The sequence below is a fragment of the Phyllobates terribilis genome, unplaced genomic scaffold (assembly GCF_046119375.1).
Source record: "Phyllobates terribilis strain yellow unplaced genomic scaffold, ASM4611937v1 Scaffold_186__1_contigs__length_3700242, whole genome shotgun sequence".
Classification (NCBI taxonomy): Eukaryota; Metazoa; Chordata; class Amphibia; order Anura; family Dendrobatidae; genus Phyllobates; species Phyllobates terribilis.
This window is the reverse complement of record NW_027362946.1, coordinates 3,505,037-3,518,275: the sequence shown is the minus strand read 5'-3', so window position 1 is coordinate 3,518,275 and position 13,239 is coordinate 3,505,037. Positions and strand designations below refer to the sequence as shown.

General features: G+C 46.9%; 3 protein-coding genes across 3 annotated transcripts in view; 2 read left to right on the top strand and 1 right to left on the bottom strand.

Moving 5' to 3' along the window:
• Window positions 1-13,239, top strand: part of LOC141212792 (uncharacterized) — a 235,594-nt gene that overhangs the window by 121,976 nt on the left and 100,379 nt on the right. The gene's annotated exons all lie outside the window — the stretch shown is intronic.
• Window positions 1-13,239, top strand: part of LOC141212809 (uncharacterized) — a 229,842-nt gene that overhangs the window by 172,523 nt on the left and 44,080 nt on the right. The gene's annotated exons all lie outside the window — the stretch shown is intronic.
• On the bottom strand, window positions 6,310-8,244 carry LOC141212777 (oocyte zinc finger protein XlCOF29-like). Its single transcript, XM_073665085.1, has 3 exons — window positions 7,990-8,244; window positions 7,783-7,906; window positions 6,310-6,416 (listed from the first exon to the last, which is right to left on the bottom strand). The coding sequence occupies exons 1-3, from the start codon at window positions 8,242-8,244 to the stop codon at window positions 6,310-6,312; spliced, it is 486 nt and encodes a 161-aa protein (XP_073521186.1).

Below are 13,239 nucleotides of genomic sequence, written 5' to 3'. Positions count from 1 at the left end.
TCAGTTTGCAACCTGATGGAGGTCTGTATAGATGGATTAATAGAACAAGTCCCACACACAGCTAGAAGCCCAATATTTTTTCAGAGGTAGATGCAGAAAAAAATATATTCAGTTTGCAACCTGATGGAGGTCAGTATAGATGGACTAATACAACAAGTCCCACACACAGCTAGAAGCCCAATATTTTTTCAGAGGTAGATGCAGAAAAAAATATATTCAGTTTGCAACCTGATGGAGGTCTGTATAGATAGACTAATACAACAAGTCCCACACACAGCTAGAAGCCCAATATTTTTTCAGAGGTAGATGCAGAAAAAAATATATTCAGTTTGCAACCTGATGGAGGTCTGTATAGATGGATTAATAGAACAAGACCCACACACAGCTAGAAGCCCAATATTTTTTCAGAGGTAGATGCAGAAAAAAATATATTCAGTTTGCAACCTGATGGAGGTCTGTATAGATGGATTAATAGAACAAGTCCCACACACAGCTAGAAGCCCAATATTTTTTCAGAGGTAGATGCAGAAAAAAATATATTCAGTTTGCAACCTGATGGAGGTCTGTATAGATGGATTAATAGAACAAGTCCCACACACAGCTAGAAGCCCAATATTTTTTCAGAGGTAGATGCAGAAAAAAAAAAATTCAGTTTGCAACCTGATGGAGGTCAGTATAGATGGACTAATACAACAAGTCCCACACACAGCTAGAAGCCCAATATTTTTTCAGAGCTAGATGCAGAAAAAAATTATATTCAATTTGCAACCTGATGGAGGTCAGTATAGATGGACTAATAGAATGATGCTATGCCCAAAAGATTTTACTTCACTAGGTGCAGTAAAAAAATTGGTATTCTATACACAGGTGGTATATCTTGCAACACAGATAGGCTACTCCACTGACTAACACACTCTGCAATAGGCCAAAAAGGATTAGCTTTGCTAGATTCAGCCAAATGCTGTGAAAAAAACTTGCACAGCACTGGCACAGACCTGCCTGGCAAAAACTGATAGGAACTGATGTAACCTAGTCCTGAAAAAGACTCCAATTACAATTAGTCTTTACTCCCACAATCTATCTATTTAAGAGCACAGACCTGCCTGATAAAAGTCGTAGGAAATGCTGTAACCTAGTCCTTAAAAGGACTGCAATCACAACTATTCCCTACTCCCAAGCTATCTGTAGATTTGTGCGAAAATTGGCTTGAAATTAACAAGGTATAGCGCACACAGCAACAGCGGTGCCGTCTAACACGCAGCTGCAGCAGTGAGAAAATGGTGGCGACGGGGAAAATGGCTTGGTCTTATAGGGCAAGGACATGTGACATACACTGCCAATGACACATGCCCTTGCTTGTGTGAAAAAAAGCACTTCGCTCCGTGTGTGCGCTGCTGATAGGCTGACAGATTGCACCTCCCCACTGTAAATGCGGGAAAGAGAAAAAATTTGAGATCTTCATTGTTCCTGCAGAGATCCATCCCCTGCCCCTCCCCCCACCCTCCTGTACACTCAAACTGCGTATTAACATTAATTTTCATCATTACTGAGAAAAAATCCAGTTATGATTTTGGTGCACGAACAGTTATCGAACATAACCTCAAACAGCCGAATTTTTCTCAAATTGTTCGTGTTCGCCGAACGGCTCGAACACCGCCCAAAACAGCTCGAATTTGAGATTGGCGAACAGTTCGAGTAGAACAACGCTCATCTCTAGTTAGTAGGCCTTGGATGCCCTGAAGTCACAGCTGCTCTAATTCCGGCGAGCCAGCGGAAGGGTGAGACTCTGTCTTTTGCACCATCTTGTGTATTTGCTGGGACTGTCCTATTTATTATTGTCTGTTTGGTGGTTCAATAAAGTATTGCCACACTGTTTTACCCTACCCTATGCTGTTTCAGTAATATTATGCCCATGGGGAAGGAGTGTGGGAGTTCAATGGGATAATGGGATGAGCCCTGGCCCATGCGGTCTATCTAAAGACAGCCGGGCCAGTGAATGAGACCACCCACAGACCCTCGTGTCTTCACACTCCCCCCCCCCCCCCCCAAAAAAAAGAAGATTTGGCCCAGGACTTTCCCAGTGATTGACAAGTTCCTCCCATAGCGTGAGACTTGGAGCAGTGTTGAGACAAAGATCTAACTATTGTTGTGCCAGAGTCACTGGTATGGTATATGAAGGGAGGTATGTGTCACACTGGTTGCTAGCCTATGTGAACTAGAACCAATAAACTTTCTGCCAGCATTTTATATGCTGGGGGGTTAACTCTTAAAAAGCGTGGTTTTATCGGAATGAAATAGAGATGGGAGGGATTTCATTCCCCATACCTCCACCTCAGGGTGTGGCTGAACAATGTTTAAATGTTCAGTCCTGGTTTTTTTTCTCTGTTGTGAGTTTGTAGTGGCAAAGACTCCAGACTGGAAGACCACAGCTCAGAGAGGAGCTGAATGCTGGGACTACAACCTGTGTTGCTAATCCCACACTGCTATGGACTGTGCTTTCGTTTATCTTTTGTTTTGTTGTTTTGCCAGTAAGGCTGTGTTTAGTTTTGCTGGAGCTGCGGAGCTTTATGCCACTAAATAAAGCCTGCAGAGAAAACACGGTTCCTGAGTCTACTTCCGGAAGCGACCGAGTGAGGCGTCTTATCTTACCACAGCTGGTGGAGAATGCGGGCAAGATTCCAGGAACACGTGTACCTGCTACAGAGACCGGTGGATGTCTTGGGTGAAGGCTGCCAGCCAGCAGGAGACGTCCGGCACCATGGAAGAGCTAATTAAGCACCTGGTGCAGAGCCAGCAGACCATGCAGTAGCAGCACTTGCAGAGCATGCAGCAGAGAATGCAACAGCAGCACCGTGAGCAGCTACAGCAGCAACAAGAGACCACTAAGCTGCTGATACAACAAGTTCAGCTCCAGAAACAGCAGCAACAGGATCAGCATCACCAATAACAGCAGATCGAGTTACTTTTAGAGGTGATCCGTGGCAAGGCGACGGCTTCCGTCAAGTCCAAGTGATGATGCATACATCAGGAAGACGGTAAGGAAAGCGTTACAGAAGATGACCCCGGGGCATGATATTGAGGTGTTCCTGACTGTTTTTGAGAGGGTAGCGGAACGGGAGAAATTGCCGCTGGAGCAGTGGGTGGAGGTTCTGGCGCCATATTTGACTGGGGACCCGCAGAAGGCTTATTACAATTTGACATTACAGGACGCAAAGGAATATGCCAAATTAAAAACCAAAATATTGGCACGCTCAGGAGTGACTATGTCTGTCAGAGCACAAAGGGTCCACCACTGGGCGTATGCTGGCGACAGACCTCCACGCTCACAAATGTTTGACTTGTTACATCTTGTCCAGAAATGGCTGCAGCCAGAGTCTTCCTCTCCTGCCCAGATGGTTGAGCGTGTGGTAATGGACAGGTTCATCCATTCCCTACCCAGGCCGGTGCAGACCTGAGTTGCCCAGGGCGACCCTCGGAATGCAGACGACCTCATAGGTCTGGTAGAGAGATTCCAAGTGGTCGAAAAATCCCTGGGGATACCCGAGATAGCCAGCTCCCCTTACTGGAGTGCCCAAAAGGGAGTGGGTTCACCACGGAAAGGGTTAAGAGCCATAACTGGGGGGCATTCCACTTCCACTGAAGGGGCTGCAAGGTCTGTTGTGAAGGATGTGACCTGTTGGCGATGTCGCAATCCGGGACACGTAGCCACCCAGTGTCATACGTCTGCTGAGCCAATGGACTGCAGTCTAGGCAGACGATGTTCATACTATGCTTACCCAGCCTGCAGTGTGGACTGTCAACCCGGCGAGGGGCCGCAGGTGTTTGCCGTGTCCGTTAAAGGAGTGATGAACCTGGGGCTATTGGACTCCGGGATTCTGGTGACCTCGATCAGTGCCACCCTTCCCCACCAGCTGATCCCCGCCAGATCTTTGGGCATCCGCTCCATACATGGGGATGCCAAGAACTACCCGGTGGCCAGAGTGACAGTCGAAACAGACTGTGGCGCCCAATCCCACGAGGTCGGGTTGGTCAAGGACCTGATACATTCCATCATATTGGGGCGTGATTTTCCCTTGTTCTGGGATTTGTGGGGGAAGGGATCCAGACTCCATCACGGAGACAAAAGCCAGGACCCTAGAAATACCTCGGTCGACATTGGAAGTGGATCGGTTTCCACTGTGTGTCCTTGTCGGTGAGGAGGACGAGACTGTGACTGAGGAGGCCGACCTCCCTGAGTTAGAGGTGCCCGGAGAGAACTTTGGGGCAGCTCAAGTTCGGGACTTGACCTTGAAAGGGGCGTGGGACAATCTTACGGTTTGTAATGGTGTTGCCCAAGAGTCGGGGGCGGTACCCACACTTTGCAATTCAGGGGGTACCAGGTAACCAAACTGAAAGGTGAATAGGTAGTGGAACAGCTGTTAGTTCCTGGGCCATACCGTTGGAGGGTATTAGACATGGCCCACTCACATATTCTGGGGGGGGACACCTAGGGGTTGAAAAAAACTCAGGAGCGAATAGTGAGGAGGTTTTATTGGCCAGGATGCTACCGGGAGATCTTAAACTATTGTAGGTCCTGCCCCACCTGCCAGATAACCGAGCCCACCTCGCACGTCCGTAGTCTCTTAGTTCCACTACCTGTGATAGAAGTTCTCTTTGAGAAGATTGCCATGTACCTCGTGGGTCCCTTAATTAAATTGGCCCAGGGCCATCAATACATCTTGGTCGTCATGGACTATGCGACCCGGTACCCCGAAGGGGTACCCTTACGGAACTTAGCTCGGGAACTTGTCAACATCTTTGCTAGGACCGGCCTGCTGAAGGAAATCCTGATGGACCAAGGAACCCCATTCATGAGCAAGGTGATGAAGGAGCTGTGCAAAGTGCTTTAGATTACTCAGCTGCGAACCTGCGTTTGCCATCCGCAAACTGATGGCCTGGTGGAGCGCTTCAATAAGACCCTGAAAGCGATGCTCAAAAAGGTCATTGAGAAGGATGGTCGAGACTGGGACTACTTGCTTCCGTTTCTACTTTTCTCCGTCAGAGAAGTTCCCCAAGCCTCCACTGGCTTCTCTCCATTTGAGCTTCTATATGGCCGGCATCCAAGGGGTCTCCTAGACATCTCCAAGGAAACCTGGGAGGCCGAGATCACGCCCCACCGGAGATAACATCTGCGTGACAGCATGGAAAATCAGGGATGTTTTTTGGCGCGAACAAGTCGGAACCCCGAATACGAACCCGAATTTGACATGCCGAACAAATTCGCTCAACACTAACCATGACCTTGACCTTCTTTTTTTCCGGCAGTAGACAAGTCTGCTTTCTTGCGCTCAAGTCCTAAGAATGACTGAACCCTCTGTGGTTCCAGTTTTGATTTTTATAGGTTTAGCAGTCATCCCAGCCTGGTCAGAATGGTTCTGATTGTTATCAGTTGACAACTGCAGTGCTCTATTGACCTGCCTACCACTAGAATATCGTCCAAGTAGAGGATTATTAGGGTATTCTGCTACCGGAGATGCGCTGCAACTTCTATATAATTTTTGTAAATACCCTCAGAGCCATAGATAGGCCAAAGGCTAGCGCTCTGTACTAGAAGTGCCCGACTTGTTCGTTTATATACAAGGCCACCCTCAAGAATGTCTGATCTTCCATATAGATTGGGATGTGTTCATAGGCGTCCTTCACATCTAGCAATCTCATATAAAACACTCTGGAAATAGCATTTTATGGTCTCCATTTTGAAGGGCCAGTAGACTAGAAATTTGTTCACCCCTTTCTTTCAGGTTCACTATGGTCCTGAAGGTGCCATCTGTTTTTTTTTATTAGGAATAGGGGGAATAGAATCCCTTCCCCTGCTCCTGCACTGGCACCTCCGGGAAATTCTCTTATCTCCTGCCTAGTCCAGTATATCATCTAGTGCCCGTCCGAAGAGAAATTCTCCTTCGCATGGAATTGGGCATAGCTTGACCTTGGACTGAACATCCCCCGGCCAGCTCTTGAGCCATAGTTCTCTAAGTGCAGCATTTTATAGGTTTGCCGATCTGTTTGCAAACATCACTGAGTCTGTCGAGGTGTCTGCGAGGAAAGTAGCTGCACCTTGAATTATATCCTTAGGGACGTTGTTCTTAATCTTATCCTCTAACTGCTGTAACCAAATCATCATGGATCTGGCCATGCAGGTTGCCCAAACTGCTGGTTTTATTGCCCCTTCTGAAGACTTCCATATCTGCTTCAGATACACATCCACTTTTTTATCAAGAGGATCTTCAAAGGGCAGGGTAGATCTTTTGGTTGACTTGGCCACCGCCATGTCTATTTTAGGGGTTTTGTCCCACATGGCTGCTTCTTCCTCATCAAACAGACATCTGCTTTTGGATGACGAGGGCAGTGGATCCCTTTTCTCAGGCTTCCTTCATTCCCTATTAATGAATATTTAAATTTTCTCACTAACCGGAAATATGCAATTTTTCTTTTATTCCAAACCCCCGAAACATAATGTCCTGGACTGTTCTTGGGGTTTTAGTATCTGACATGCCCATAGTAGTTCTTTACCAATATATCTGTGTCTTCCGTAGGAAAACACTGCCTACCTCCTGTATCACTATCAGAGGATGAGGAAGAAGAGGAGTCCGATTCGTCTCTATCCTCAGATATTACAGACTCTTCTGAATCAGCGGCCTGCTGTTTGGGTCTTTTCTCCCTTTTACCACTTTCCTGCTGAATCAGTGAATTAATGGAGTCTGTAACTTCTATCCTAATTATGGATTTAAAATCCATGGCAAAGTTGGGGGTTTCTTCAGAGGTGGTCTTCAGAATAGAAGAATCTCTTCATATATGTGCTGGGTAAGTTATCGCCGCACAGTCTTTATCTTTTAGCTTGGTGCTACACTTCTTAGTCCCCTCCTAGCAAAGAACTCCAGCATATCCATGGCATCAAGAGGAAAGCTGCCGGCCTCCACCATCTGGTGGTCAACCGTCCACTATATACCGGAGGGACGCCACAGCTCCAGCGTCTGCTGCTGACCTCCCCCCAGAAATCTCGCATTATTTCCGGGTCAGACTTTTCCTTCCAGCGAGCGGTGTGAAGGGAGCATACCGGCGAGCCCTGTGCATAAACAGCCCCTGCATTTTACTGCCGCATTGCTTTCTGGCACACTTCCTCAGCAGGGCGCGCTAGATATCCCACTAGTGCGCCTCGCGCTTGCGCAGATCTGGGTTGACATAACTCCAGCGCACTCAACACGGGGCACGCCAACCACGTTCAACAAAGTGGTCATGCAACTGCACACCCCAACGTCCTGGCCAGCGGTCGTGTCTCCAGATCTGTCAGCATCCCAGATCCTTGCAGACACCAACCAGACTTGGGTAAGTTCAATTGTACCGTTACTTTACTCTCTAGGTTCCTTCAAGGACCGGAAACCATATTGATGAAAAGGAGAGGTACCACCCTTTTGTTCAGTAGGTTTCCTGTCCTTGATTAGTGGATACCCTCTCTCTCAGGTGGTGCTGTCATGGGAGAAGGGGAAAAACAAGACTGACCACAAGACCATCACAGCCATCTACACATCATAGGGGAGATCTCATGACACCTTCTCTCCATCTACCTGATGATCCTGAGGAACATTGGGGTCTTCTTGTTTACAGTCCTGTGGAAGAAGAGGACGGGGACATCTCTCTGGTGTTGTCCTCTTACTGGATAGATCTGGAGGAAACACATACAGGGACTGAATTCATTCTTTACATACAGATAATTATAGGCCGTGTGTATTTAGTCCTGTCTATTACCTGGTGATGTGAGGGGCTGGGGAACCTCCATCATGACGTCCTTGTACAGATCTTTGTGTCCTTCTAAATACTCCCACTCCTCCATGGAGAAATAGACGGCGACATCCTGACCCCTTATAGGAACCTGACACATACAATGATACCGTCATCCCCCCGATCCCTCCATAGCGTTACTGTATAATGTCCCAGCATTCCCAGCAGTGTCACCTCTCCAGTCAGCAGCTCAATCATCTTGTAGGTGAGTTCTAGGATCTTCTGGTCATTGATATCCTCATGTATCAGGGGGTGAGATGGAGGTCCTGTGATTGGGCTCAGGGGTCTTCCCCATCCCTCAGACACAGGGTCCTGACAGCGCTCACTAGAGGTCTTCTTCACTACTGTGTAATCCTGGTTATGGAGAGACACATTATTAAATCTCCCTCCAGACATTTCCAGAGTCCTCACCTCTCCAGTTCTGTCCATCTGTTATTCCCATAGATAAGAATGATGTAATGTGACGTCATCAGAATCTCTCACCTCTCCAGTAAGCCGGAAGAGGATCTCTAGGGTGAGGTGGAATATCCTCTCCGCCATCTTGTCTCGCTCCCTATCCTTCGAGGAAAATTCTCTTCTATAGAAGATCTTCACTGAGAGGATCCGATATTGTAGAGACCTGAATGAGAAGAAGATGAGAAGATGTAACGTCATCAATAATTCTATGTAATAATACAATCACTGATTCCGGTATAAAGCAGTAATCTGTGGATCTGATCCTGGATGATGCCGGAAGAAAAAGAAGAAGTGGATTTTTATGGCGGCCATTAATGAGGTTTACTTTGTCAGCCGTACGGCTTCTGGCCTCACTCTGTTGCAGCCGTACGGCTTCTGGGTTCACTTTTTGCAGCCCTATGGCTTCAGGGTTCACTTTTTGCAGCCTGTGGGCTTCGGAGGTAAATCTCTGTGTGTTTTCTCTACCACTGGGAACCTCCTATATATTACATAAAAACATTCCTGAAAACCCCTTTAATCTGACTTTATAGAAAAAGTCTCTATCCGGCTACTGTCCTCCCCTCATGAATCACAAAATATGCCAAGTGTGAACAACTCCTGTCCCCAAATGAGGACATGCAGGCGATCAGTTGATAGTCGGGGGTCTGGCAGTGAATACCCTCAGCAATCAGCTGTGTTTTGCTGGACGTAGTGGCCTCTCCAGGACACATGTGGTATTACATGGTGCTCTTTCAGAATAATATGTAATATGTAATACATGATATCTTGAAGTCTTCCAGAAGAAGATATTGGCAGACAGGTAATGACTTATTACCTACCAGCCATTGTCTCCTTTATCACTCGCTAGTTCTTATACACATTTGGATGATGTCACATCTTCGTTGGAAGCCGTATTAGGAACCTCCATCGCAGATTTTATCATACAGGACGAGTTCTCAGCCAACAGCTATTTGGCCATTGTTCACATGACGTAAGCCTATGTTATATACAGCAATATGCAGCAGGATACACGAGATCCAGGGAAATATCCAATCGCCAGAAATGGGGTCAGGAAGGAATTTTTTTCCCCCCTGAATCAGAATTCTTTTGGGGGGGTTTCTTTGCCTTCTTCTGGATCTTTGGGTCCCACTGACTCTCAGGTGGTCCCCAATGACCGCAGCTCGTTTTGTGGTCTCCACCGGGGCCAATCTGAGAGTGACTGTGACCATAGTTTAATTTCTTAAAGGACCAGTAATATTTTCATTACAATGTTGCTTACTGCTATTTCAATAAAAAAATTAATTATATATATATATTGTTTTGTGTGTTTTTTTTTCCTGGATTTCACCTTACACAGTGAGAATGATAAGAGTAATCACAAAATATGGGGGCTCCATACACAGAGAGAACTCTGGTACCAAATTCCATGACAATTGTTCTGGGGTTTCGTCTGTGATGGAGCAGTAACATTGTATCCAGGACGTCGTACACACCATGCTACAGAAAGAAGACTGAAGAACGGGACGCAGCCGCAGAATACAGGAGACACAGGGTCTTGTGTAACAGTAAAAAACAGGAAAGATGTTCAACAAGTGGCCGGGGGGCTCCAGGACCAAACCAGGAGGGAGGCCTCAGTCATCAGTGGCCAATATTCCCATGAAGTGGCCACATTTACCAACCGTTCTGCAGCCACTCGTTTACCTTTGTCCAACACCTCCGTCGGTCCTTGCAGTTATTAGGCTACCACTGAAATGCTTTTCTGACTACACACAGACACGTACATAGAAACCGTGCATGCCGCCATCACCGTACACAACCAGAGTCCTGGTCCAGACCAGTGGCCTTTCCAATTCAAGTCTACTTGGGTTTAAACAAGGGTCCTGTCTCTAAGAGAACCATGTGCTTGCCACTTGGAACAGCAGTAATACAGTAACACCAGGTTAATATTCTTCGGGCACAGAGATGCACAGACAGTGAACCCTCTTAAAAAGAAGAATTGGACTGACATTCCCTAAGCAATAAGTACCCACACAATTGGAGGGACAGATTGCTAGCCCTTGCTGCACCATGGTGTATGCCCAGTGGTGGCCACTCTTAGTCTAAGTTGGCTCTTCAGATTGCATGGTGATAAAGAACCTGAGGGCCATATACCTTCAAGAAAAAGATCTCATAAGGACACGTTGCCTTGAATTGTGAAGAACACAATAATGTTTTCCATACAATTCTATTGTGTTCTATTCAGGATATATTAAAAAAAAGTCTGATGCTTAGAAGTTATAAAATGAGGTCAATACAACCTCAGGTGAAGAACAACACATCACAAATTACACCAGGTCATCGAATATTTACCAAAAAAATAGACTTAAATGCAGAAACAGTGTGTGAAAAATTAAAGGGGTTGTCCAATGAAAACAAGCTCCAATCTACAGGAACCTTCATCCCCTTTAGATTGGAACGGTGGTACGCATGCTAAAATGCTGCTCCATTCATTCTATATGAGGCGGCCATGAAGTGCACCCGACTTAATTGGACAGATGAGACAGAGTGGCCTTACAGAGAAGGGTCCTTGGATTGGACGCCGAGTTACGGACCCCAAAGCAGCACTGAATATGATGTACTAGTGGGAGTCACGAGTGCAAGGGTTCAAGGGCGCCAGTAGTGGAAGACAGTGCGCGAAACCGAAGAACAAGTAAGCAGACCTGCTGATCAGCACTGCAGTGCTGAGGCCGAGTTATGGAGAAATAGGGAGCGACAGTGCGCCTCACCAGTCCTGGAGTATATTACAGAGGAAGGATACTGTGTGGAAAATGCTTCATACTGTAAAGGAAACGTCCAGAACACTTTGTGCCCCGCGATATCCCTTGTATGCCGGGACGTTGCTAGGGTCCTAAAAGATCAGGGGCCAAAGCCCCAAAGTAGGTGCTTCCCCATACAACCTCCCAGCCACTTAAAAGAGGACCTATACATATATAATTACAGTACACCATTGTTGCTAACCTAAAATACACAACTGAAAGACCAATATTCCCAAAATTACTTCTATACAAGGCAATAATAATCCCGCTAAACAATGCCCTCTACCATCAACACTACACAGTGAGTACATAGTATTATGATATGACCATTGCCTCTACATAAAAAACACACTGTACAAAGACCATCTGACTTCTCACATTTCCAGCACCATCCCCATCTATTCCCACCCTGCACAACCTCCCCATGCTGCCTGCTCCTCCGACATGGAATAGGAACCTCAATACTTCAAAAATTATGTCATTACTATGATTACCCTCCACCAATTAATGCTACAAAGACTGTGTGCCAGATAGAGGGGACCTATCAAAATAATAGCGTCCCATAGAAAGTAGTAAAGACCCCACTGTGCTGCCTAGCAAGTAATAATGCCAGATATGCTCTTATGAAAGTTTCAATATCTGAAGTGTTCCCTCCAAGCAACAAATACCGTTGAGTATCCCCTATAAGTAATAATGCCCCCTTAAAGCCACAATCAAACTACACCCAACTACAAAGTTCTTCTTCAAGTCTATGGACGATGATTTCGGGGTGGTGAAAGAAGAAATTTCTGATGATGCACCCATTTAAAAGAAATAATGTCCAGAGTGCCCCCATAGCACCCTGTATAGTGTATGATAGTCCCACAGCTCACTGCACACTGTATGATGGTCCCCACAGCTCCCTATTCACTGTATGATGGTCCCCACAGATCCCTATACACTGCATGATGGTCCCCACAGCTCCCTAGACACTGTATGATGGTCCTAACAGCTCCCTACGCACTGTATGATGATCCCCACAGCTCCTTAGATACCGTATGAGGGTCCCCACAGCTCCCTAGACACTGTATGATGGTCCCCACAGCTCCCTATGCCCTGTATGATGGTCCCCACAGCTCCCTATGCTCTGTATGATGGTCCCCACAGCTCCCTACGCTCTGCATGATGGTCCTCACAGTGCCCTATGCACTGTATGATGGTCTTCACAGCTCCCTATGCATTGTATGATGGTCCTCATAGCTCTCTACGCACTGTATGATGGTCCCCGCAGCTCCTTATGCACTGAATGATGGTCCCCACGGCTCCTTATGTACTGTATGATGGTCCCCGCAGCTCCCTACGCTCGGTATGATGGTCCCCACAGCTCCCTATGCACTGCATAATGGTCCCCACAGCTCCCTATGCCCTGTATGATGGTCCCCACATCTCCCTATGCACTGTATGATGGTCCCCACAGCTCCATAGGCACTGTATAATGGTCCCCACATCTCCCTATGCATTGTCTGATGGTCCCCACAGCTGTATACGCACTGTATGATGGTCACTGCAGCTCCTTATGCACTGTATGATGGTCCCCACGGCTCCTTGTACACTGTATGATGGTCCCCACGGCTCCTTGTACACTGTATGATGGTCCCCACAACTCCTTATATACTGTATGATAGTCCCCACAGCTCCCTACGCTCTGTATGATGGTCCACACAACTCCCTATGCCCTGCATAATGGTCCCCACAGCTCGCTATGCCCTGTATGATGGTCCCCACATGTCCCTATGCACCGCATAATGGTCCCTACAGCTCGCTATGCACTGCAAAATGGTCCCCACAGCTCCTTATGCACTGCATAATGGTCCCCACATCTCCCTATGCACTGTATGATGGTCTCCACAGCTCCCTATGCATTGTCTGATGGTCCCCACAGCTCTCTATGCACTGTATGATGGTCTCTACAACTCCTTATAACTGGCATGATGGTCCCTACAACTCCCTATATCCTGTATAATGGCCCTCACAGCCCCATATATACAGTACTGTATGATGGCCCCACTGCCCAATATATACTGTATGATGGCCCCCACACCCACTTGTACATTATATTATGGCCCCTACAGCTCCCTTTATACTGTATGATGGCCCCACAGCCCCTTATAAACTGTATTCTGGCACCCACTCCCCATTTTATATAATATGATGG

Excerpts from the sequence above, each read along its gene's own strand:
- LOC141212777 (XM_073665085.1), bottom strand. The coding sequence starts at position 8,244 with ATGGACAGAACTGGAGAGGTGAGGACTCTGGAAATGTCTGGAGGGAGA. Across the intron at positions 7,907-7,989 it reads TTGAGCTGCTGACTGGAGAG|GTTCCTATAAGGGGTCAGGA; the intron begins GTGACACTGCTG and ends TGTATGTGTCAG. Across the intron at positions 6,417-7,782 it reads CCAGCCCCTCACATCACCAG|GGAATGAAGGAAGCCTGAGA; the intron begins GTAATAGACAGG and ends ATTCATTAATAG.